At 37.4% G+C, this 27,632-nt stretch overlaps 1 protein-coding gene across 2 annotated transcripts; it reads left to right on the forward strand.

Annotated features, from left to right (window-relative positions):
- Positions 1–11,367: 11,367 nt before the first annotated feature.
- Positions 11,368–25,629, forward strand: LOC111404131 (protein fluG). 2 transcript variants are annotated; one of them, XM_023032879.1, is made up of 19 exons: positions 11,368–11,600; positions 12,109–12,360; positions 12,806–12,873; positions 12,966–13,081; positions 13,156–13,199; positions 13,284–13,345; positions 13,529–13,685; positions 13,796–13,891; positions 14,110–14,158; positions 15,573–15,841; positions 17,396–17,568; positions 18,148–18,268; positions 18,342–18,394; positions 18,482–18,611; positions 19,747–19,892; positions 21,634–21,822; positions 22,945–23,177; positions 24,663–24,805; positions 25,369–25,629. In XM_023032879.1, the coding sequence occupies exons 1-19, from the start codon at positions 11,436–11,438 to the stop codon at positions 25,429–25,431; spliced, it is 2,529 nt and encodes an 842-aa protein (XP_022888647.1). In that variant the 5' UTR covers positions 11,368–11,435; the 3' UTR covers positions 25,432–25,629. The 2 variants fall into 2 exon arrangements, with proteins under 2 accessions (XP_022888647.1, XP_022888646.1); XM_023032878.1 differs by lacking the exon at positions 13,284–13,345 and having other exon boundaries at positions 11,369–11,600; positions 13,156–13,261.
- Positions 25,630–27,632: the final 2,003 nt, after the last annotated feature.

Genomic DNA, 27,632 nt, shown 5'->3' on the forward strand with positions numbered 1-27,632 from the left:
AATAATAAACCTTAAAAAACTAATTATACGTCTTACGAGCTAATACTCAAACGCTAATTTTTCTAGTTAGAAATCCATTTAGAAGTTGAAATTGGGAATGACGAAATGATGGCTGAGCACGTCGGATTTCTTATAGGAGTTAATTTTACCAATGATCACTAGAGTTCTAAGAAATTTCAAAATGGTCACTAAATTAATTTTTTTCATTAAAATTTATAACATTTTCTCAAATAGTTACTCGGTTCGTAAAATTAACTTAAAATTCTATCTATCTTTGTTAAGTACCACAATGGTGTAACATGCATTATTTCACACTATGCAAGACGTTATCGTGTTTCAATTAAAAAGAAATTGCAATGTCTTAAATGATATACCACTTCAGTCCAATAAAACTAGGCTTGTTTCTATTTTCCCACGGATTAAGAAGATATAATTAAAGGTAATTAGTACAAAACGTCTTTACATTTCAATGTTATTGTGCAAAATGTTCATACATTTCTTTTCTTTTTTTTGCATTTTTATTTCGAAAATCATCATTTTTATAAAATTTCTCATGTAAAATGACAAATATACCGCATATTTAAATAAAAAAAAAAAAGAATGAAAGTTAAAGAGTAAATTGTAATCATACTCCCAATCTTTTTAAAAAGTTCAAATTAGTTCAAATAAATTATTAAAAGGATAATTAGCACAAAACGCTCTTACCTTATTATTATTATTATTATTATTATTATTATTATTATTATTATTATTGTGTAAAACATCATACCTTTCATTTTTTGACATTTTCACTCTTATTTCATATTTTATTGCGAAAATCGTGAATTTCATCCACTTTTTCAATTAAAACCAGTAAAATGACAAATATACACTCTACTTTAAATAAACAAAAAAAAATTTGTTATTATATTTACAAAATTTTCAAAAAAGTACAAATAATTTTCAAACAAAAAATTAAAAGAGAAAGTGATTTTTGTTTTTTAATTATTTATTTGTACTTTTTTTTTTTGAAAATTTTGTGAGTATAGTTGCAATTCGTTCTTTATTTTTGCTTATTTAAACATGAGGGTATATTTGTCATTTTACAGCTTTTAATTGAGAAAATTAATGAAAATAATGATTTTTTGCAATGTAATATAAAAATAAAGGCGAAAATGTTCAAACATGAAAGGTATGGACTTTTTTTTACAATAATAATGAAAGATATATGAATGTTTTGTGCTAATTTACCTTTTAATAATTTATTTCGATTTATTTGCACTTTTTAAAAAATTTTGGAAGTATGATTGCAATTTATTCTTTTAACTTTTCTTTTCTTTTTTATTGTTTTATTTAAAAAGAGGGTATATTTGCCATTTTACCCTACAAATTTGATAAAAATGATGATTTTCGCAATAACATGTGAATGTAAGGATAAGAGTACCCTAAAAAATGAGAGATAAAAACCTTTTACAAAATAACATTGAAATGTATTGAAGTTTTGTGCTAATTACTCATGTTGACATCCGAACTCCGATCTAGTATAAACAGTTCGCTAACTCCACCTTAATTAAACGTAAGTTTGGCCCACACTACCAGGTCCGAGTTACCCGTCGTTATCTTAGAAAAATATCATGATTACCCCTTGTCACATCACCCTATCAATCAGAGACACTTGCCACAGGTGATGTCATCGCCGCCCGGAACAACCAATTCCAAGTCCTCGAACTCCAGCCCCTTACAGGTCATCATTACTTGGTTAATACATTGACTGACACATGACCACCGGTCTCATTGACCAATCACAGGAGAATTTGGTGACCCGAGTTCCGAGCTCGGCACTGTTGCTGATTTGATGTAATTTCGGCTGAAACTATGTATAAATAGTTGAATAGGATCCTTGAAAAAACAGAGCGAATTCATGTAGCGACTTATGGCACGATCCCACTAAAATGACATCTTTGTGATCATTTCTAAGCATCAATCGCCTTTTTTCTTAAAGTTAGTTCAAAATTATCCTTGCTAATTTTGACATCAATAGTTTGGCACTAGAAGGAGGGCCCTAATTGTGAAAAATAGTTTCATTTGCTCCATAAAAAAAAAAAAAAATTCAAGAGCCATGAGTCATTACTCAAGTTCCAAAAATCCATCTCACACCCACCCCCATGAAACGACTATACCATTGAGTTCTCCACAACAGCAGGACCCTCAAATGATCGCAATGAGAGAAGCCCTAGAAAAATTGACAAATGCAATGGGACGACTGGATAGGAGCCAAGCCCATTCGCCCCCACCAAATACCGAGATGGAATCCCCTGTAAGGACAAAGACAAAGCGACTGTCCACTTTTCAAGAGGAGAATCATCGAGAAGCCAAACCGACGAGGTCAAAAGTAAAGAATCTGAAGCGAGAAGGACTGCAAGTGTGTTCGACAGATTGGGGACCCATCACCCGCTGACCCCTACGTAAGGACAAACCGACTTGAAACGTTCTTTGGAACAAACAGAACCCGAACTAAGCGCACTTAAAAAATGCATCGCCGAACTGGAGGTTAAAAACAAAGGTGCCACTGATAGTTACTAAATCAAACGACATTCCCCCTTCACTGAGGATGTCCTTATGGAACCACTACCTGAAAAATTAAGAATTCCCCAGATCGTCGCATACGAAGTGGATGGTGATCCCCTCAGCCACCTTGACAAATACACCTCGTGGATCGAACTACAGGGAGTAAGCAATGCAATCATGTGCTGGGCATTTTCCCCAACTCTAGAAGACAAAGCCCAAAGGTGGTTTAGGAGACTACACGAAAGGTCGGTAAAGGATTGGAATGATCTGGCCACGGCATTCTTGGCCCAGTTTATGGGCTCCAAGGCTAGAACTACACCCAAAGAACGTCTAGTGAGCATCAAGCAGGGAAGAAGTGAATCCTTCAAAAGCTATCTGAGTAGGTTCAACAAGAAATCCATGAAAGTGGAAAAAATATCTGACGATACGGCACTCATGGCCGTATTAGCAGGGCTAAGACCCAAAACGAGATTCTGGTGTCAGTACACGAGGACGGCCCAAGGACTTATCATGAGTTCATGAATCGAGCTGAGAAATACAAAAGCGCTGAAGAAGCAACCTCTGACCAAGAGGGAGCAATACGCAAAATTGACCTTAGTGATGTGGTGAAAGAAAAAAACCAAGTCGTAGTCCCCAGCCAGAAAGAAAGAAGGACAGGAGAGAAAGAGAACGTCCCAGGGCTCAGCCAAACAAGTTTCGGGAATACGACCCGCTCAAACCTCCTTGAAAGAGGTATTCACGCAAGCCAATACAAAAGAAGCATTTAGCAGACCTATAGTCCTAAAGGACGGATAGGCCGCACAATGCCAGGGACGATACTGTCGATACCACAGGACGATGGGCCATGATACTGATAACTGCCGGGACTTAAAAGAGGAAGTTGAATCCTTAATTCGATGAAGTTGGTTACAGGAGTTTGCTGCCAAGCCAAAAGAAGCAGATCGACCTACGACGCATCAGCCATTGCGATAGAGGACCCCCACATGAGCTCAACAGGTAATCCCTAACCATAACCCACCTCCACATGCCGAAATCAAAATGATGGTGGGCAAAAATCAGTATATTGAAGGATCTAGAAGGGCCAGGCGAAGGCAAGCCCGAAGTGCAAAAACCGTGCCGAACACTGGAATCAAATTCCTATGACCGGCATTGACCCTGAATCGTTCTGGTTCACGGAAGAAGATTCTGAAGGAATCCTTCAAGACCAGAGTACCGCCCTGGTGGTCACAATGATGGTCGCCAGAGTAAAAGTCCACCACACTCTAGTGGACAATGGAAGTTCGGTCAACATACTGTACTCACTAACCTTGAGGCAGTTGGAAATATCAGTCTGCTACCTCCAACCGTATCCAAGGAAGCTACAGGGATTTTCTGGGGATCCTATCGAAGCCCTAGGTTAGATAGTCCTTATTGTGGAGTTGGGCAAAGCTCCTCGCCAAAGAAGAATCTTAGAGGATTTTGTGGCGGTCGAATTACCATCCAATTACAATGTAATATTGGGACGGCCCATTTTGCACGAATTAAAGGCTGCCACGTCAATTTATCATTATTGCGTGAAATTTCCCACCCCTTACGGGACTGGAATTATCCAAGGGGATCAAGCCACTGCAAGGGCCTGCAACGTCAACCTTCCAAGGCCACAAGTCAACATGCTAAGGAGTAGGATGAACACACAAGTCGAGGAAGCCAGACCAAAGAGACCAATCGTTGCAGATCTCTCGGAGATCGGCATAACGAAAAAGAATCTCAAAAAAGCTAGAGATGAGAAACTATCCTTTGACGAGAAGGAGGCAGACCCACACCCTTACTATGGAGTTATGATAATCTCGTTGCCTGTGGCCGGGGTAACCATCCCCAAAGTCTTGGTGGATACAGGAAGCTCTTTGAACATCCTATTCAGCCACACCCTTAAATGGATAGGTATCCCTGCTAACTTTCTTCGATCATACCCAAATATGGTCTTATGATTAAGTGGAGCCTTGACTTCTGCCAAAGGATCAATCAAACTCAAAGTTGAGTCTGGATCAGCAACTCGACAGTTGAAGACGAACTCCGAGTTCGTGGTATTCGACACCCCCTCCCCTTATGACGCTATGATGGGACAGCCCCTACTCTTCAGCCTGAGAGCAGCAGTTTCCCTATATCACTATTCTATCAAGTTTCCCACACTCCATGGTGTGGGAAAAGTCAAAGAAAATAGGGAGCTCGCTGAAAGATGTCAATGAAAAACTTGTGCCAACCATCAACGCAGCTCCCCGGGGGTACATATGGCAAACATATGGAAATCCGAACTCATTCCCTTAGACCCATGGACCAGGATCGAAGGCGGAGACCCCGTTGAAGAACTAGAAGGAGTTCAAGTCTGTGCCAAGAACTAAACAAAGGAACTCAAAGTCGGGTGCGAGTTGCAGCCCTCCACCCGAAGCAAGATTGTGGCTTTCTTTAAAGAGAACCTCGATATCTTCGCCTGGGATCACATTGACATGAGAGGAATAGATCCTAATATTTCATGCCACAATTACAGGTGGATCCTTCAGTTCGGCCAAAGCAGCAAAAACGACGATCTCTGAACCCTGAAAGATATGAAGTACTCAACAAAGAGGTACAAAAGCTGTTGAACAATGGTTTCCTCCATGAAGTGAAATACCCGAAGTAGGTCGCGAATCCGGTCCTTGTGAAAAAACACAACAGAGATTGGAGGGTATGCATAGATTTCACCGATCTCAACAAAACATGCCCCAAAGACAGCTTTCCATTACCGATGTACGGCCCAGATCAGGAACATACCTTGTTTGTAACTGATCGAGGTCTTTACTGCTACAAAGTAATGTCATTCGATCTCAAAAATGCTAGCGCCACCTACCAGTGACTTGTAAATTCCATGTTTTCCCAACAGATCAGAAAGACAATGGAAGTGTATGTTGACGATATGCTGGTCAAAAGCATCAAGGCCAAGGACCACTGTCAACACCTAACCGAAATGTTTGATATACTGAGGAAGTATGAAATGAAGTTGAACATGAGGAAATGTGCTTTCGGGGTCAGTTCTGGAAGATTCCTAGGTTATATTGTAAACAACTGAGAAATCGAGGCAAACCCTAATAAAATACAAGCTATCATCCAAATGAAGCCTCCAACCAAACCCAGAGAAGTACAAAGTTTAATCGGAGGGGTTGCCGCCCTCAGTCAGTTCGTCTCCAAATTTACGGACCACTGCAAACCCGTCTTTGACACGTTACGAGAAGGAAAGAAGTTCAAATGGACTAAAGAATGCCAGGACGCCTTTAACGAGCTAAAGAGACAACTATTCCGACCTCCGGTGCTTTCAAAACCTAAGGTAGGCGAGGCCTTGAAGATATATTTATCTGTTTCAGAGCATGCCATTAGTGTCGTTCTAACCCGAGAAGAAAATGGCGTTCAACATCCAGTTTATTATGTAAGCAAAGCGCTTCACGAAGTCGATCTCAGATATTTGGCTGTAGAAAAACTGGCACTCACCCTACTGATGGAAGCGCGAAAACTGAGGCCATATTTCTTGAAACACCCCATTGAGGTCCTTACCAACTCTCCATTGAGGCAAACGCTACAAAGGCCCGACACCTCTGGATGGATGGTAAAATGGGCAGTATAGCTCGGACAATTCGACATCAAATACACGCTTCATTCCTCCATAAAGGGCCAGGCACTCACCGACTTTGCCTCTGAGTTCTACAACGTCCCAATTGAAGAATAGCAGAAAGAAACCCCTTGGAAACTTTATGTCGACAGTTCATCCACCGGAGAACGATCTGGAGCCGGCGTCGTATTAATCAGCCCTGATCACCGCATGTTCTGCGAAGCCTTTCCATTTGACTTCAAAGCCTTAAATAATGAGGCTGAGTACGAAGCTCTTATTGCTGGATCAAGGATGGCCTCAGGACTAGGGATTTCCGACCTAATCCTACACAACGACTCCCAACTAGTCATAAATAAGATCAACGGTGTATATATGGCGAAAGAAGATAGGTTGGACAACTACCTACGAGTTGTGAAAAAAGAACTTGAAAGGTTCAATACCACCCAAGTCAAACAAATTCCTCGATCTCAGAACAATCACGCCGATGCACTGGCCTGCCTAGCCACTAGTGAGGGAATCGAGGAGTTCGATAGCATCCCCGTTGGAAGAATATCCCTACCGTCCACCGAGCTGGATAAAGTGGTCCTTATGATGATAGATCCCAAGCCAACTTGGCAGGACAAGATCATCGCTTACCTGAAAATCGAAAAATACCCCGAAAACTTTGTAGAGGCTAGAAAGCTCTGAACAAGGTCGGCCAGGTACACTCTTATTGATAATATACTATACAAACGGGGATATTCCATGCCCTTGTTAAGGTGCTTGAACGAAGAGGAAGCTCAGCACGCCCTGCAAGACGTTCACGAAGGAATGTGGAAACCATTCCGGCGGACTCTCACTAGCCCACAAGATCATACGACAAGGATACTTTTGGGCTGTAATAAGACGAGATTCTCTTGAATTTGTCAAAAGATGCGATAAGTGCCATGCCTCGCCCCCATTATAAATACTCCACCGTGCGAACTGAACCCAGTAACAGCACCTTCGCCCTTTGCAAAATGGGAGGTTGACATAATTGGATCCATGCCCGTTGGAAAAGGAAGGGTAAAATTCGCCATCGTCGCGATGGATGACTTCACTAAATGGGCCGAGGCAGAGCCCCTTGCCATCATCACCGAACAGAAAACAACCAACTTTTTGTGGAAATCAGTGATCTGCAGGTTCGGCATACCTCACTCCATTGTTACAGATAATGAAAAACAGTTCGACAATGCACGACTTTCGAATTTTTGCGAAGAGCTCGGCATCAAGAAACATTTCTCATCACCAAACCATCCACAGGTAAACGGCCAAGTCGAAGCCATTAACAAGATTATTAAGCACACATTGAAAGCAAAACTCGACTTGTTTAAAGGAGGATGGGCCGAAAAACTCCCCAGTGTGTTATGGTCTTATCGTACTACTGCAAGTACAAGCACAGGAGGCCGTGATCCCACTAGAAATCAACATTCCTTCACTGCGCATAACTGATTACAACGAAGAAAGGAATCACATGGCTCTTCACATGAAACTCGACCTAACCGAGGAAAAAAGGAACAACGCTGAACTCAAAAATGTCGTTTACAAACAACGGAACGCCAAGTACTATAAACAAAAAGTGCAAAAAAGAGAATTTGAGGTAGGATCCCTCGTCTTACGGAAAGTATTCCTCTCCCCAAGAGAGATAGACAGTGGATGCCCGGGTTCAAATTGGGAAGGTCCCTATCTGATAACGAAGGTCCTGCTAAAAGGAGCATATGAACTGGAAGACTTGGGGGGTAGATCCTTACCCCATCCTTGGAATGTTGAACACACCTTAAGCAATACTACCAGTAAATAGAAAAAGTCCCCTTGTAATGTCAATCACATCAATAAAAAGGGACTTTCCATTTTTTTGAACATTTTACTCAGCAATCTGTCAGAATCTCATATACAGGCCAATCTAAGGTCGTATGTGCTGCGACACTTAGTGAAAGATTCCTCCTAAGGAATCTCATAAAGCCTTGCTCCATATGCAGGCCGATCTAAGGTCGTATGTGATGCGACACTTAGTGAAAGATTCTTCCTAAGGAATCTCCCCTCCTAAGGAATCTATAAAGCCCTGCTCTTCACGCAGGACGAGCTAAGGCTGTACATGGTACTACACTTAGTAAAAATGCCCAATGTATATGCTTGGTTCGGAAAGCGAGTACTGCACAACTAAGTAAAATTCATTCAAAGTAATTCTACACGTTATTGTAACGCTCTTACAATTTTCGCTAAGTCTGTGAAGAAAAACCGTGCTGAACATAAACAATTATCCATTCTAAACAAAATGTCATAAACAGTCAAAACAAAGTTCAATCGCAAGTCAAAAAAGAAATTGACAAACTAAAATACCAAAAATCAATATTTTTAATCACCTAAGGGTCTTGGGGCTGGGGTAGTATCTTCAACATCCTTAGCTACCGATAAGACCTAGATTCCAGCAGACTCCGACAACCTCCGCAACTCCTCCTTCTGTCCCTCCAGTGCCTCATCCAGAAAGGCCACATCAAGATCAGGCCTCTCCTTCCTGATGTGCCCTACCAACTCCTCCATGGCTACGACGTCAAACTCGGAGGACTACTTCCAGGCCTCCACCGCTCTATCAATCTTGGCCTCAGCCTCTTCAACCCTTTTTGTGGCCTGTCTCGTCCTTTCGTTGGCCTCTTGTACCTTCTGGATGGCCTCTCTGACTTTGCCGCGTTCCTTTTCTGCCCGAGCTCTGGCCTCTTCCTCCGAGGCCCTCGACGCCTTGATCTTCTCCATCAGTCTCTCCTCGACATCGAGCCTGGAGTTCAACTCGATCCCCATCCGGTTCAGCTTCTCCTTATACTCTTTCTCCCTCAGAGCGAACTGGGCTTTTTCAGCCTCCATGCTATTGTATAGATTGAAGGCCTGAGTTTGTCCAGCTCGGACTTCACTTGTTTTTCAAAAATAAAAAAAGTAAGTCATTAAAATAGTTATAAAATTAATCAAAAATCAAGTAAGAGGTATACCTTATCCGCCACTGCCATCATGTATAAAACTGATCGGTGGCCATGGAGCTGAGCAGTGACCAAGGCCTCACCAATGGGCATCTCGTTGAGATAGCCCTGCTCTCTCTCACCCTAGCTCCGGGTAAGTAGATTGGCCGACTTCCTCAAAGGTGAAGTGAGCGCGGTAGTCATTCCCCTAGAAGGAGAAGGAGCTCAGAGATAGTCCAAAAATATTTCTGGTCTGTGTCCCACTAGACTTTCCCAGATCGGCCTCTGTAAATCTGGGCACCAATCCTGCAAGTTCGCAGAATTGGTCCCGACAGCAGAAGGGGCAGTCGGGAATGGCAACGAAGGGGATGGCAGGGTCGGGCTTGGCAAAGGCACTGCCTCAGGAATTCTCAGTGATGTCGGGGGCGCAGATCGGTTCCTCTTCAATGGAACGTCCTCTTCCACCTCTTCAGAACGGCTCTCCATCTGTTCTAGGACTTCTCTCTTCTTTCCCTTAGCCGCAGCTGCCGCCTTAGCTGCCTTGTAGCTTCGCATTTCATCCTAATGATCTGAAAAAGCAGTGAAATGCTCAAAAAATATGTATATACATAAAAAAAATCACAACCGCGAATGAAGATCAAAATATTACCTGAACTGGATGGAGCCAAACTTGAAGCTCGTACTTCAAGCAATCCAGCCCAGTATAAGTTCGAATCTGAGATTACAAACTTACAAGACCTTTGTTGTTTAGATAATGATCTTATTACCTCAGCTCATCTCTGTGTATCTTTGGTTAACGTCTCCTTCTTGTAATCTGCACAAAGAAAAAATACCGAGGTCAGTACTTCGTCAAACATACGCCTTGCTAAAAGACTAATACCCAAAAAGACACTTACATAATGAATGATAGAGCCTGGGAACCACGTCCTCCCTATTCACCTCGATAGAATGAAACTGCCACTCCCCCGATACATAAAACCATTCTTCCTTCCATTTCTTAATTGAGGAAGGGGTCTTAAACACCAGAGAACCTCCCATCCTGGACCTAGCGCTTATGTACCACCAGCCCGAGTTCTTCCCATCCTTCTTAAAAGTAAACAGAGAATCGAACTGCTGGACACTTAGCTTGGGATTCCCCATTTGGTTCCATAGAATAAGGGTGGCTATTAACGTTCGCCACCCGTTAGGGCATAACTGCGTGGGATCTATGCCCCAAGAAGAAAAGAATTTACGAATCACCCTAGGAAAAGGAAGCCTAAGACCAGCCTGAAGGATAGCCAAGTTCAAAGCGACACATCCCTCAGGAGGAGTGTCAGCTCGGTCAGATGGCTCTAGTATTATCATAACTACCGAACTAGGAATGGCGTATTTAGCTCGCCAACTGGCTAACACATCCCTTGTCATAACCGACCTACAAGAACTCACCCCCCACTCTCCAGAATTACTCTCCTCAACATCCTTACTGGATCTACCTGCTCCCTTGGAACCCTCACGTCCTAAGTCCATCACAGGACACCCTAAGTCAGTCGGGTTAATTACGAAAATAAGAATGGGGGTAAAAACTTCCCTACAACTAGAAGGCGAACTCGTCGAGAAGGAGACTGACTCTTCCTACTGGTTGCCCCAGGAATGAACTCTAGACTCGTCCGAACTCATGTATAAACTAGGACAAGAAGCACAAACTGAAAGGAGGCAGCAGATAAGAAAAGAAGGATACCTGGGAAACAAACTGGGAAAAGGACCTCACTCGAATACGGGAATACGAACTTAGGAAATCGCCCAAATATTTGAGAAAGTAAAACCGGCGAAATAAGAAGAGAAATGATTGACCAAAAATGGATTTAAAGAAAGGGAAGATGAGAGGGCGCGATCTGAGCCGTTCATCCANTATCATTTGTCAATTTAAAATACAGTCAATTTTTTTATCTAAAACTTTTCTCTCTACATCATTTTATGTAATTCTTTATGTACTATTTTTATGTACAAGTAGCATAATTCATCTCATAAAATACAGTGAAATGTCAAAAGATTTGGCCATATTTATTTTTAAGCTTGAAATTTATCCAAATCATTTAAAATTCTTCTATTAATGAAATCTTTATAAATTCACTAGATATTGAAAATACATAGATTTTAAAGAATTTCATTAAGTTTTATTAAAATCTCCCATTAAAAGACGTCAAAATTTAGAATTATTTTTAAAATTCATCACAGTACACCTTCGTAAAATTATACATTCCCTATATTTAGAAGTCAACAATAGCATAAAAGCACGAACCAACGATCCTCGCCGGTAGAAAGAGATAATGGAGAAATTTGCAGAGCTGAAAGAGGCAGTGGAGACGGTGGAGCTAGTTGATGCCCATGCGCACAACATAGTGGATTTAGATTCCACCGTTCCTTTCCTCAACTGCTTCACCGAGGCCACCGGCGACGCCTTATCCTATGCACCTCACACCATCAACTTCAAGGTAAACGCTTCCTGCTAACAAGTCAACGTTACAGATAATATATATATATATAAACATTCAAATGGCCCGCTTTGGGATGACAACTCAATCCTTTTCCAAAGCATCTGTAGTTACATCTATATATTCTGGTCCATCTAATATAAAGGAACTCACAGAAAACAAATTTCATGTTTATGTTATAGTGCGTATAAAATATAACTTTTCTGCAAGTTTTGTATTGATGTTAAGTTGTTAACAAAAGTGTACATGCGGAGCACAACACATTTGGCACATTGTAAAACTTTAAGGTCGGCCATCTGGTCACTAGGAAGATTGATGAATTCTTGTTTCAACGCGTCTCTCATCATCAAGATCTAAAAGTAAGAAAAAGAATTGTTTTTGCCAACAGTAACTTTTTATGACTTCATCTAGAATTTTTTATTTTTATTTTTATTTTTATTTTTTTTAAAATTTTTATTTTTTTTTGAGGAGATTTACTTCTTACCGAATTGTTTAATAAATATTTTAGAGAAGCTTGAAGGAAATTGCTGAACTGTATGGTTCTGAATTATCCTTGCCTGCTGTTCAAGAATATCGGACCAGATGTGGAGTGGAATCAATTACTGCAAAATGCCTCAAGGCTGCTAGAATCTCTGCCGTACTCATTGATGATGGACTTGAATTACACAAGAAGCATGATATTGAGTGGCACAAGAATTTTATACCTGTTGTTGGTCGAATATTAAGAATTGAGCATCTAGCTGAGAAAATTCTTGATGAGGTGAGATCCTTCTATCTTCTAATTTGGCTTAATTTTCATTTCACAGTTATTTGTATTGTAAAGGCCAAATCAGACCCCGGTGGAAGTATAGGATTAGAAAGTGCTGATACTGGAGTACTTATAGTACACGGTGGAATTCATTGAAACTTTGAAAGAATTAAAGTAAAATTGGGATGGCTTTTCTTCATCTAATGCTTCATTAATGGGTTTTAGTATCCTTCTTCTATGTCTTTGAGTTCCATTAATTGATTGATATGGATTTGTTTATCGTGTAGAGTAAATATAATTTCTGGTGTCACATAAACACAGACAATTTTTTTTCCCACATAACTTTGATCATCCCTAATTAGTTTTTTCCCCCAAATTCCTTTATTTTCTAAACGGCTGATCCATCAGTTTACCTCCTTCAGCACTCTTTCTTTTAATTTCAAAAATCTTGTTTCAGAGGAGCCCAGGTGGAACAGCATGGACGTTGGACTCATTCACAGAAGTATTTGTGGGAAAATTGAAGTCATATCCTTTCAAATTTTCATTTTGTTGGTCGAAGTTTTAATTGTTTCATAAAGAGCTTCCAAGTTCTAGTTGATTTCCTTACAAACTGTTACTCTTGCTAAAGAAGTTTTCGGCTTTAAAAGTATAGCAGCATACCGCAGTGGACTTGAAATTAATACAAATGTATCAAGGATGGAAGCTGAAGGCGGCCTCAATGATGTTTTACGTGGTATGTTCTGCATCAATGTATTTATTATTTCCTTTGAATTAGCACAGATTATTCTGATTTTTATATCTTGCCAGCTGGATACCCTGTTCGTATCACAAATAAAAACTTCATTGATTACATCTTCATGCGTGCGTTGGAGGTTGCTCTGCATTTTGACTTACCGATGCAGATACACACCGGGTAACTGGATTATATATNTTACATCTTCATGCGTGCGTTGGAGGTTGCTCTGCATTTTGACTTACCGATGCAGATACACACCGGGTAACTGGATTATATATAAAGATGGGTTTCTATCGGCTAATTATGTTATGCCCGTTCTTTTCTTATCTTTAATTTTGTATTGACTGCTTGATCTCATTATAATAATTGAGCTAAGACTAGGAATAATCTATATTTATTTGCATGTACTGACAGACTACTGAATCATTAATTGCTCTTTCTTAGTTTCGGGGACAAAGATCTGGATTTAAGGCTAGCCAATCCCCTTCACCTCCGTAGTCTCCTTGAGGACAGCAGGTTTAGCAAATGCCGAGTTGTGCTTTTACATGCATCATACCCTTTTTCTAGGGAAGCATCATATTTGGCCTCTGTGTACCCTCAGGTATGGGTCTTGAAGCTTCTGTTGTAAGGTATTTACAAACTTGTTTTGATGTTAGAGAAAAAGGTTTGTCTTGTGGGTCTCCTAATAGGATTAAAACCTGTATCCTATAGGTCTATCTGGACTTTGGATTGGCAGTTCCTAAACTCAGCTTCCACGGAATGTTATCCTCTGTCAAAGAACTCTTGGAGCTGGCTCCAATGAAAAAGGTGAAATTCATGCACTTCCGGGACACAGTTAAAGATTATATCTCGCGGCCATAAAATGTGGCCTTTATGGGAAATAACACTTGAAAGTTCCTGTAGTACAGGGACCAAAATTGCGTGTTTCACGCTCACATTCTCTTCCTCATCCGTATCCAGACTAACTTCATTTTTGTTTAGTCAAGTTTTTCCTAACACGAAATCACATTTATTGCTATTGGCAGGTGATGTTCAGTACTGATGGATGTGCTTTTCCTGAGAGCTTCTACCTAGGTTGGTTTTACCCATATAATGTTTTATTCACTCAAAATGTTAGCTTTTCATCCGACTATATTTCATATTTGATTTCTAAAAAACCTGAAAAGTGTCCAGCTTGGTTTTGCAAATATAAGTTGTTATAGTTCAGTTCGTAAGTGAAGTCCCTTTTGAAGAATACAGGTAGTTTGTGTTTACACCTTAATATGTTTAATATTGTGGTACAAATCTTCTACTGGACTGGTTCAAAAGATAAAATGATAAAAAATAGTTCATAGGTATTGTTCTGTTTTTCTTGTACACCAAAAAGGAAGAAAAAAAATCATGTATGTGCATTGCATTCAACTCTTAATAATTGTGCTGGCTCCAGGGGACTGAAATTTAGGTTCTATAAGGAATGAGCTCAGAGTGGCTAATCCACCTAATGGAGTATTTTACGACACAAGCGGTCCCATTCTTGCTTTCCATGTACAATTATTAGAGTTCATTTCTCATATTTTGTTATAAGAACCATTCAACAGTGACTGAAACACCAAAAGCAATAGGTGCCTGGCCTAGTGGGTGAGGCAAGAACCAATATTTTGAAAACCAAACTGGACTAGAACCAGCAGACTTGCCAGTTACCACTGTCAACTGATCCAACAGATACACCAGCCAGTTCAGAAAGAATGATGTCATTATGATGCTACTACACATTTTGCTTTTAGTCATGTAACATGGTTTGTTCAGATCTGTTATCACCCTTTTATGAAAATTCTATGTGTCAAGCATTTGAAGAATGAATGAATTCATAATGAATTTGAGGGGCTTGTTGAGGCTATAATTCTCTTATGTTAGCAGCTTGTACAAGCCTTAAGCCATCCATTTATGTAAACTTCACAAGTAGAGGACTTGATTAAAATACGGATTCGGCGTGAGGGGAGGGGAACTGATTTCACCATCTCACCCGTGAGATCAGATGTAGCCTCGCAACATACTCTTTTTGAGTTTTGCATTATGTATATTACTTCTCCAAAATCAAAGAGAAGATTAGAAAATTCACAGCTAAGCAATGTTTACCTATCTGTGCATGATATTGCTATCAGACATTGAGTGGCATGTGATGGATTTATAGGTGATCACGCTTCCATGATTATTTCCAACCTTATTCAATATTTTTGCTTATCTAGTCGTTGCCAGGCTAAGCCTATGAAAGTTCTCTTTGAAACATTTAACATGAAAGAAACGATATTTTCCATTTGATAATGAAAAAACTGTGACACCATTTCCGAGGCTTGTCTGATGTTTTGAAATAAATTACCTAAAATCATGCAAAAAAAAGTGCAGTCTAAAATTAACTTGCAGTTTCAATATATTTAGTTACTAAAGGATCTTCGCAAACAGAGATTTCATGTCATTATTAAGTTGTACACTGATGTGATTTCTTTCACAGGCGCAAAGAAAGCACGCGAGATCGTTTTTGGTGTTCTACGTGATGCATGCATGGATGGAGATCTTTCAATTTCAGAATCTCTTCAAGCAGTTAAAGACATATTCGCAGAAAATTCAAATCAATTATACAAGATTAAAGCTACTGCAGAATCTTTTGATTTGAAAAATATTGGATCCCCCTCCCCGAAATTGGAGATAATTAACAGTGTTCAAGACGTTGCATTAGTTCGCATGCTTTGGGTAGATGCTTCTGGACAGAACAGATGTCGTGTAAGGCTTTTGTTTGTTCAGCTTTCTAACTTATATTCGACGCTTTATTTGTTGTCATGAAGTCCTTTTCATCATCTTTTGATACTCTGAATTTGAGCGCTCCATCTATTGACTGGAAAACATTGGATTAAGGAGTTTGTTATAGAAAATATAGTTACACATCTCTTAATGAAGACCTGTGATAAGATCTCGATAGTTTACTCACACACACCTTCATTATGCAGGAAACTTTCTTAATTTTTTTGGGTACTTAACATTCAGGATAAAATGAGTAGCCAAACAATATCTTGATCTTCATAACATAATCACAGTGCATTATTATGATGGTAAATACCAAACATCGTGTCTGACCTGCCTATATTCCATTCTGCTACATTTGTTCCTGTAATTCATAGCCTAATAGATCATGGCACCTAGGGACTAACCACCAGCCCCCACATTTACCCAGCAAGGAGGACTGAACTACAGGCATAGACCGTCTGCCAATAACTCCTCTGCAATATCCTACAAGTATTCAGATGAGCTAGCTCTGCTAATTCTATTTGTGCGCTGAGAACAAGACAGAAAAACAAGCTGCAATGTTGCATTTAACCCTCATTGACTTATTTTAAAATTCCATTTCTGAAATCTGTCAACACACTTCAAATTTCATGTCAAAAGACATGTTTGCAGAAGAACTGAGGAAAGTTTGGAGTAACCAATATACATTTGAAAAGAGCTTAAGCCTTTAGGACTTGGACAATACTTGTATATTACTTAGCCCCCGTTTGGCCCCCATTAAATTAAATTTCATTTTTGTCTCTCCTATTTTCGATCACACAATCTTTCATAAAATAATATTACACGTAAACTGAACACTTTTCCTCTTTGTTAACTTCTCATTTTCCAAAAAAATACTATTCCACCCATTTTAATTTTGGAAAAATGGGGGACCAAATGGGGGCTTAGTTTATACTTATCAATCAATCAGACCACTTCAAAGTTCAAAGCAGCCACAACCCCTCTCACAGGGAATAGCAGAAAGAATATATCTTGCCAAGAAAGTAGAACTGCAGGAACTTCTATATGTTTTATTAGGTTCTAGAAAGTTCTACAGAAATTCAGTCAGAGATACCTTACCTAATCAACCATACGAAGAAAAGAGAGCTTTAATGGTTGCCTGAATATTTTCAAAAGGTTTACCTTTTGTTGCTCAAACTAGAACTGTAGGAACTTCTATATGTTTTATTAGGTTCTAGAAAGTTCTACAGAAATTCAGTCAGAGATACCTTACCTAATCAACCATACGAAGAAAAGAGAGCTTTAATGGTTGCCTGAATATTTTCAAAAGGTTTACCTTTTGTTGCTCAAACTACCAAAACATATACAAAAGAAAACACCTTGTAACCCTGTGTCAAATTTGATTTACATTTCGCACAGTTACTTTGGTCTTTAATTTGTAGAGTTGATCAAATTATATGCTTTCACTATGGCATTGCAACCATGTATGCTTATTTAAGAAAACAAATTGTAGATCAAAATGCAGTATGATTCTGTTGACACATTATATATCAGGTTGTTCCTAAAGAGCGCTTCCACAATCTTGTCATGAAGAATGGTGTTGGTCTAACTCATGCTTCTATGGGAATGTCTTCAGCAATAGATGGTCCTGCTGATGGAACTAATTTAAGTGGAGTGGGTGAGATCAGACTCATTCCTGATATTACAACCAAATGCATAATTCCCTGGTAGGAAATTACTTTCCAGATCATGGCACCAGCCATTTCAATGTGACATGCTCTTATTGTTCTTATTTCTCTTGACATTTTATTCTTTGGTTTTTCCTTCGACTGATTATGAACAAAAGTTACTGAAACTGAAAGACATCTTTTTCCACTCTTCAATGAGTAAAGCCAAAACCTTCTCAAATATCTTATGTGATAAAAGATGATTTGGACATGTATTTTGCTTCTAGTAAGAAGCAGGCATGGCACATGCATTATCATTATGGTAAACATCTTTCCTTGGAGAAGCACAAGTATGGAGATCCTCCCTTTTTAGTTACAATATATAAGACACTGGTAATTTGTATATTTGGAAAGCTTGAGCTCTGTCTTGCTGGCTTATAAACCTTACGAGATCTTGCCTCCATTTTGCTTGTGGGCTGTGTTATTTTTTGTTTTGTTATGTATTTCAACATTTGCAATCATGAGTCTATATTTGTGATATTATTATCTACATTTTACTAAGGGTTTGATCTAAATTCTCCGATCAGACATAAGAGCTGACTCAGTCAATGGTTTTCCGTATGATTCTTTATGGCATAGGGCAAAACAACAGGAAATGGTTCTAGCTGATATGCACCTTAAACCTGGAGAAGCATGGGAATATTGTCCGAGAGAGGCACTGAGAAGAGCTTCAAAAGTTTTGAAAGATGAATTTAACTTGGTATTATCTAGTGTATTTAGCCTTAAGGTTTGAAATATCTGCATTATCTTACAAAAATCTGCTATTTGCACAGGAAATGAATGCAGGCTTCGAGAATGAGTTTGTTCTCTTAAAGAGTATTATAGTGTATGACAGCAAATCATTCACCTCTTTATCCTTCTGAATTCCCCTCGTGTATTATGACTCAGTTGCTATTCATGAAGAACTCTGCAGGGAGGGGAAAGAACAATGGATACCCTTTGACTCAACACCTTACTGCTCCACAGCAGCATTTGATGCTGCTTTCCCCATACTACATGAAATTGTAGCTTCTCTTCAATCTTTGAATATTGTAGTGGAACAGGTAGGAAGAAATTCTTGCTATTATTTATATCAATTATCAGTAATTAGATTAATTTTCAGTCTTAATGGTGAATTGGACTTTGGAGGAACGTGTCATAGAACTTGGAAGAGCCACACCTCAAAAGATAGCCACTGAAGTTGGAGAACCCATGCCTATATAAACCACACAAAGGAAGCCCATACTTCGATTCAAAGCCCCATAACCTCCACTGGAACCATGACAGAACTTAAACTTAGAAGACAGATTGCTGAATAAAAATTTGGCCTAATGACTGTTGACTAATTGACTTGAGTTTGCTGTTGTACACAAAGAATCATGACTTTGATCTCTATAGATAGGTCAACTTTCAGAATTATGGGGATATGTATTTTCCTTTCCAATGCAGTACAGCGCCAACAAACACAAGAATCATAGAAAAGGAGAGAAGGGATAAGTAAAGGAGAAAAGGGGGAAGATATTAGAGAGAGTGCGGGCTGAGAGAGAAGAATAAAGGAGGTGAGGAAGAAAATATTGTTTATTTAATTTGTCAAAAGTCTGACTAAAACCTAGGAAATAAAACCTAAATGGTTACAAAATAAAAAAAAATTACTGCAAACAGAAATGTAAGAAATTAAACTTGGCAAGTCTTCAATATCATATCTTTAAGAATCTCCATCCATTTTTTCCTCACAAGTTTGGGATGTTTCTGGATAATAAGTTTTGTTTGATAGATCTCATTGGAATATTTGATCGTCAATATATAGTGTAGTAGGTATAGTTTCTTTTGATGCAAGATCCTATCAAATGAAAGAACATTGATTGAGGGAACTCATGTTTTTTTTTCTTCTAAATTGCAATGATGAATTCAGAGTATTCCCACAAACCCCACGGTAATTTTTCCCCTGAAATAAGGAAATTTTGAGATTGATAAAATAGTGAAACTTGTTTCAGAAAAGGGATTTTGATTTAGCATGAATGACAGCTCATAATTCATAGATCAATTGTAGCTTTACATTTTGATTAGAACTGCTAAGTATAGTTGTGATACGTCGAGCGTAGTAGACACACTCAATTCTAGTCCTGGCACTAGTTAGTTAGTTCGTTTCACTTTAAGAAATACTTTTTGTATTAAGGTTTTGTCTTTGGAATTTATCAGGTACATGCAGAAGCTGGGAATGGTCAATTTGAAATCGCATTGGGATACACGACCTGTGGCATTGCAGCTGACAACTTAATTTACACACGTGAAACTATCCGAGCTGTGGCCAGAAAACACGGACTGTTGGCGACTTTTGTGCCAAAGTAGGTAACCAGATGTTAACAAAGGGTCCAAGAGTAACTATATAGGTCTACTGCTCTTTATCACTCTAGGAATCTGGCATTTTTTAACTGACATGCTTTTTGTATAGATTCAATAATTAGTTAACATGCGAATTGATTTTGGTCTATTAAGGTTTTTTCCACTCAGGACTTTCATCTTAGCTTGTTTCATTGTCCAAACATTGTACTTTTGGCAGAATATAGGAGTCTCCATTGTCTGCCATAAGTGCTATAATAGTCTATGGAACACATATATCTGAATCTGATCTTGGGAAACAAGTAAGAGGGTGTTTGATATCCATTTTCATGTAAAAATGTATTTTAGAATAGTAAATTGATGGGAAATGCGTGGTAGAAAAATAAGGAAAAGTTTTTAATTTACGTGCAATATTATTTTAATAAAGAATGTGTGGTTGAAAAGAAGAGAGAGAAAAATGCATTTTGAAAAAAATGGGTATTAAACGGGCCTAAATTTCTTAAATTCAGCATAAGTTTGTTTGTCCTTTTGTTCTTACCTGTGGTGTCTTTTACATGGTTCTAGGAGATTTATCGTGGCTTCTTCGCTCAAAGGGATTATTTTTGACAATCATATGTCAAAGTTCAGCTATTAGTTGTTTGTCCTAATTGTTTCCAACATTTTTCATCTTTTGTCACTGATAAAATGAAAGGGAGAAAAAGAGAATACATCACCTCCTTCTCCACATCCTTACAAATTTTCTGTATCATTACATCTTGGTTTGGCACAAAGCATCCCTTAATTTGTTTCTTGTTCAGTTGTTCCTTCATAATTTGAAATTTGATACTGTGTCTCAATTACTGGTTTCTGAATTGCAAATTCGCAATGTTTAAGCTTGTGAAAGTGAAATCATTTTTTTTAGATGTCCACTGTATATCTTTACCAACCAATATATTTCTTTCTGGTCAATATAACAGATACTTTTTGTCTATTGAGTCTAATAGAATGATGTGTATTCAACACGAGTTACCTTTTTATTGAGATAAAAGGATAATTTAGATGACGGACCGTTACTGTCAGTTTTTATTTACTTCAACCAAGAACATTCAGCCTCGAGGGCTTCATCTATTCTACCTTTTCTATTTTTGTCTTAAGAACCCGAAGAACTGAACGCTGCTGCTTTGAAACACTGACCACCGGTTAAACATGAATCATTCTAAGACAGATGCACTGTATTAGTAGTTTATTAAACATAAAATCATTCTTAGTCACCTAATTAGTCACCTAACATTTGCTGGCATAATTTTACTACTTACTCCATTCATGGTTTATTTTCAATGATTTGTATGGATGATATCTTTTTAAAGATATACTGGATATTGATCAATCTCAAAGTTCATCCTCATCTTTTCTCCATTGTCACCTGAAGCATTCACTGATGAATGCAAACTGACTATATAAGCTCAAATTGAGCATTGAACACAGAAAGATTAAGAGAAGGGGGTAGCTTAACAATTTTGTCCGATGGGATATAATTAGCACTATTCTTGGAAGTAATGTTTCCTTGACATATTATGACATTACAGCTAATTATGTGGAGTCACCTTCTGAATGAGTTAAACACTAAACTCTTTTATTGGAGTTTCTTTATCAATGCTTGGATATAATTCTCGGTTTCTCAGTTTTCTGCAGCACTGGTCGATGAAACTGGAAATTGCACATGGATGGTTGTCATTTAATGACGCCCGGTTTTTCTTTTCTTACTAGGTATGCACTATATGATATTGGCTCTGGATCACATGTGCACATCAGTTTGTCTGAGAATGGAAAAAATGTATTTATGGCACATGGTGAATCAACTCAACATGGAATGTCCCAGATTGGAGAGCAGTTCATGGCTGGAGTGTTGAATCATCTTCCTTCAATATTGGCATTTACAGCACCTGTTCCAAATAGGTTAGCATTTTGCAATTTATATTAATGTTGATGTTGCCTCTTTTTATTGATGCTCTGTCCTTTCATAATATTATCATCACTATTCTCATACTCAATGATCAAACAAGTAGATTGACCCGAACTTTGGGAATACTAATTCATCTTTAGTGACAGCTGATGTTACTGATGCAAAAGTATCCATTTTGATACACCATTTTTTGTTGCTTCGATATTTTTAGGCACTAAGCATACTGAAATGCACATAAATAGAAATTATATGATAATTTATCTCTGCATCTTTCAGGGAAGTTTTCTTTAGCCCATTCTCTTCTCGAATCACTGTTTTTCTAAAATACTAAGTTCTTATTAATAGAATGCGCAAGTTCTGCTCCAGTTCTTATCTTTGGCGAGAAAACTAGCTCTTTCAAATATTCTTCTATTTCTTATTCAGCAAGAGACATTCAACTAAATGCTGCGAGCTGCCCTGCTTAAAACCTGATAACAATATTAAGCAACCTAATATGATTTCATGATTGCTAAGATGCTTATTCTACCATGTCATGACTGTTTATTGATCTAACAACTCCATCTATTTATTTTGTAATTGCTTTCAGTAAGTTAATAGAATTAACTAGTAGATATGCTGAATGAAAGAAAATGATCAGCTGAAAACGAAAAAGAACATTTGGGTATCCGAAGAATGAGATAATTTTTTTGCCTGCCATTCAGCCCTTGTTTTAGTTTGTAGTAGATTTCCATTTTAAAGAGACAATTGTTTAGAAATTATACCCTGTTGTCACTTGTTCGTTGTTGCATTGATCTTCTATAATGCTGAAGTTATATAATCTACAATTTCTGGGAAAAGATATATTATTGACACTTGCACATCTTATACCACATTGCATTGAGGGACAAATAAGAGAGATAATTAAAGAAAAAATGAAACTCTCTACAATGCCAAAATGTTAAAACAAGGTATTTTTTATAATATTTATTTAAATACATTCATCTTACAAAGAAACAGAGGAAGAAAACCTAATAATATCTGGTTGTGCTAATGAATTTTGTGTATTCATATAATATAATGAGCTGGAAACAATTATGTTTTGCTCTTGCTTCTTGTTAACTGTTAATATCCTCTAGTTATGACCGCCTACAACCTAATACATGGAGTGGAGCATACCTGTGCTGGGGAAAGGAAAACAGAGAAGCTTCTTTAAGAACTGCATGCCCACCAGGAGCCCCAGATGGTGCTGTAAGCAACTTTGAGATCAAGGCATTTGATGGGTGTACAAATCCCTACCTGGCCCTCGCCTCCATAATTGCTGCAGGGATAGACGGTCTACGCACACACTTGAGCCTGCCCGAACCAATTGGTAAGGTTACATGATACATGAGTAGTACTCCCTCCATCCCATTTATATAGTCTTACTTTCTTTATTTTCTTATCTCAATTATATAGTCCTGTTTCTTTATTGGGCGTGTTTTGTTTTGTTCATTTACTAATATACCCTTTTTTAATTTGCCTAGTTATAATCAATTTTTTCACTTAATCTTGAATTTGTACAAATATAAATAAGGATAAACTAGGAAAATTATTGGCAAAAATTGCTTTTCCAATAACATTATATAAGGTTTCTTAATCCATGTGAAAAACAAAACGAGCCTATATAAATGGGACGGTGGGAGTAACATCATATTTAAGACATCTATTTTGTATACTGTTCTGTGTTTCATTGTTTCTTATCACAAGATAACTCCAAAGGCATTTCAATAAATTCTATTATCATCTACATGATGAAATGAACAATCTTAATCAGTTGTTAGTCAAGGAAGGCTAACATGTTATCCTTTTATTTCTGTGATATCCTCTAAGCTCTCATCCTAGACAATTTAATGTTGGTACTAGGGTGACTTGAGCAAATTTAATATGCTTTCATGCCATTAAATGCTGATATTTCCTTTTATATAAATAATTTGATGACTCCCCTTTTAAATATATTTTTTTTCCTCATGTGATCTGTATATCTGCTCTGATTACGAAGGTGTCTCTGCACCTGAAATATCCGGTGTGATCCATGTCTAATTCTTCTCTTTGAACCTATGTTCACTGCTTTTAATCACCATTTGATGTCAATTTAATAAGTTGCTAATTTCTCTCTTTCTTTTACTCTTGGAGTCATATGACGAGGGTTAATACTGGTATTCAGAAAGAGTCCAAGTTGTAATCCATATACAGGCCACAGCTAGAGACATCTCATGACTCAGCCAGGGGTAACATCCACAGTAATCTAAATGTCTGTTATGTCAATGTAAATGTGAATATATTTATAATCTGTTGAATAGTTATATCCCAGAGTTTTGAAACTGGCCTGAGCATAAATATATCATTAGGATGAAAGATGTCATTTCCCTACGAGGGCTTTTCCCAAATATTGCTGTATAATTCTGCCAATATGACCAATGTTGTGGTGAGTTTTGACTTGTACAACTGACACAAGAATTGAAGGTTTTTTGGGTACGAGGTTATCCTTTCTATATTTCTTAAATTAGATTTCTGCTTGTTTATAGTTTCAGTGGACGTATAATTGACTTGAAAACGTGCATTTTCTTTTCTCAATGAGCGCTTAAATGAATCGATGTGTGATATGATGTATAGCATGGCTTAAGAGGACACCAGTGTTCCATTATTAATTGACACGAGACTTAAATTATAACAGAAGTTTGAAATTATGATTTCGGCTATCTCTGAGGGAAGTTCTGTCTCCTATTATTGATTCTTGAATACAGTAAAAAGAAGCTATATATCTTGAAATTGATGACTCGATCTGTGCATTATCAGCTATTTTTTCTTGAAACAGATGACAATCCGGATAATGTCAAAGATAAAGTGAAAAGGTTACCCAAGTCTCTAGTTGAATCAGTGGAAGCTCTTGAAAAAGATGTGGTAATAAGAGATTTTATTGGCGAAAAGCTTTTGACTGCCATCAAAGGCGTCAGAAAGGTAGTTACTTAACTACCCTTATTTCAGTTAAAATTCTTAAACTGCATATCAAATTTTTTTTTACCATGTTTGATCCAACATGTCTAGAAGTTTAGAAGCCTTGCTATAGTTATACTGGACTATTAGTGTAACGATCCGATCTCTATGTCCAAATAGTTATATTATATGTATAAACTGTCTGCTTTAAGAGAGTATTTGCTTTCTTATCTCTCAAGACTTTGTGTTACGTAGACATAAGTTAAATTCTGGTATCAATTGAGTAACTCTCAAGTTGAATTATGATACTTCATGATTCAACTTAAATCTCTCATAAAACAAATGTTTTGGTTCAAATATTGGTGGATGTGAAAGAAATTCACCAGCGTTAAGATGGGTAGAGTCCCTTTCAAAGTGAACTGTATGTATAATATAACGATTTGAGCACAGAGGTTGGATCGTTAAAATTATCTTGCAAATCTTGAAAATCAAATATGATAAAGTAGAAGCAATTTTAATTGGCCAATAAACTGCTTGGCAATTCAAATATAAAGTTAAAATGCTGAGAGTACCTTCTCGTTGTGCAGGCTGAGATCAAGCACTATTCAGAAAATAAGGATGCCTGGAAGAAGCTTATTCACAGATATTGAGGTCTACTTATACTAATCTTCTCTGCAAAATTCGGGCTCCGCCGTGATTGAAACCTATTTTTGCTGATTCTTACACAGTTCATTAATAAAGCCTGTGCTGTTATGTGATGAAAATATATGTTGCAGGTGAACCATAATGTGACCAGTGGGCCGGCCTTTATTTGAATAAGATATGCTTAGAGTACGTTTGATTGCCAATATTTTCCATGGAAAATGTGTTTTTTCCAACTAAATTCCTACTTTTGTGCTGTTGATTGTCATTTTTCCATGGAAAATATTTTCGTACTTTTAGTCACGCGACCATATTTTTCTTAAAATTAAGGAAAATATTTTTTTTAAGGAGAGTGATTTTATTTTTTAGGAAATTCACTCTCTCTTATCTATCCACCAATAAAAATGAATAAGTATAATATTTTATAGATTGAAAATTAAATCTATTACTCACATTTAATCAACAATTTTCATGCAAATAAATTCTAGGCAATTGAATTACCTAGAATTTATTTTCTTTTGATGCAAATTTCACGCTTGCAATCAAATACACCCTTATTGTAAGATTTACAATAATAAACAAAGCAGTTAATTAAGTAACTAATGATAATTAGGATGAAAACAAAATATATGCCACATTTTCCCAACAGAACTATAGAAAAACCTTTATTTGGTACTTCATTCAGTAAAAAGTTACATGTTATTTATAAATAGTAAACATCACCACATGTTAGTGTGAAGTCGAAAGTACCTAATAAGTTAACTATTTCATTTGTATAAATCAAAACGTTAATTACAATCACACAGTTATGATATTATCCATATATTTCATGGACTCAATATTATTTTTTCTTAAAAGTTGTCAATAATTATACACGAATAATACATTTATATTTCATACTAAATACGGGATAAATTTGTTTGACATACACAAATCCATGCAAAATGTGTTTTGTCTATTAGGCTCTTGTTTGGTTCAGCTAAAAAATTGATTCAAATTTAATTTTAACAACTGATTTTATGTCATTGAAGTTTCAAGATCAAATTTAAGTCATTGAAGTTTGAGCATTGAGTCGTGCATCTAGAATAATTCTTGAGCATTTTGGAGATTTCGAAGTTGGCTCGGAGTTATCATGAATGAAGCTTAACGGGATGCACAAAAAATGAATAATATTGATAGGCTCTTGAGATGAATTATATCCATGAAATTTTCAATATATTTTATCAAGTTCGTCTAGTGAGAGCCATTGACTTGAATAATAATCCAAGTTGTCATGTTTGGCTAAGCATAAGAAGTTTACTAAGTAAATTTACTTATAAGCGAAAAAGTTAGTTTGAAAATAAGTAATATTTTTTATTAGTGAATAGTAAGGTAAGAAACATATTCCATGAAAGTAACAAATAAGTTGCCTAAACTCAATTGAAGACAAAAAATTACTTCATAATGACCTTTTTTAAGGCTTAACCAAAGAGGCTCTAATGGAAGATGACAAAATACTAGTTATATACAAGATCTCCAGTGCAAGAAACTTAACAAACTCTCTGACTTTTTCCTCTGCTTGAATCAATAAACTGGCTAGACATTTTGAACATGGACTTTCACTACAAAATAATTTGAACCTCCAATCTACGGTGGAGTCAATGCCTCGGAAACTTAGGGCATGTTTCGTCTTTACTCTTTTTAATCATTGTAACAAGTACAGAGTTACACGATGTTTTAAGGTGGACTACGACTCTCATAACATTCAAAACAAATTCTCAAGAATTTAATTTCTTGTATTTGTTTTAACAATGCAAATCATAAAATAAAGTGAAATGGTCATCAAGAACTATCATACAATATCCTTTATGAGGTCCGTTTTGAGTGTGAGAAAGGAATGAAGAAGAATCTTGTGCTCTTCTTTTGCATGAGGTGCCTGTGGTTTCGAATAGGGTTTCGTGTGAGATCCATTGAAATATAGGAATTTCCATTTTTTCTCCAAAATTGAAATTTTTATTTCTTTCCTTATTTCGTGAAAACCCAAATATGAAATCGTTAGTTAGTTTTTGGTTCCTCCCAAATATTCAGGTTTGTCCATTCCATCGAAATATAATCACTGTCACAGCTCTACTCGTTGATGCCGACGACAAATATCAAGCTATAAGACCACCTCTTTTTTATTCTCTCAAATTTCAACCCACGAACTACGTTTAAATAAAAACACGTAATT

Source organism: Olea europaea, chromosome 11 (assembly GCF_002742605.1).
Source record: "Olea europaea var. sylvestris chromosome 11, O_europaea_v1, whole genome shotgun sequence".
NCBI lineage: Eukaryota > Viridiplantae > Streptophyta > Magnoliopsida > Lamiales > Oleaceae > Olea > Olea europaea.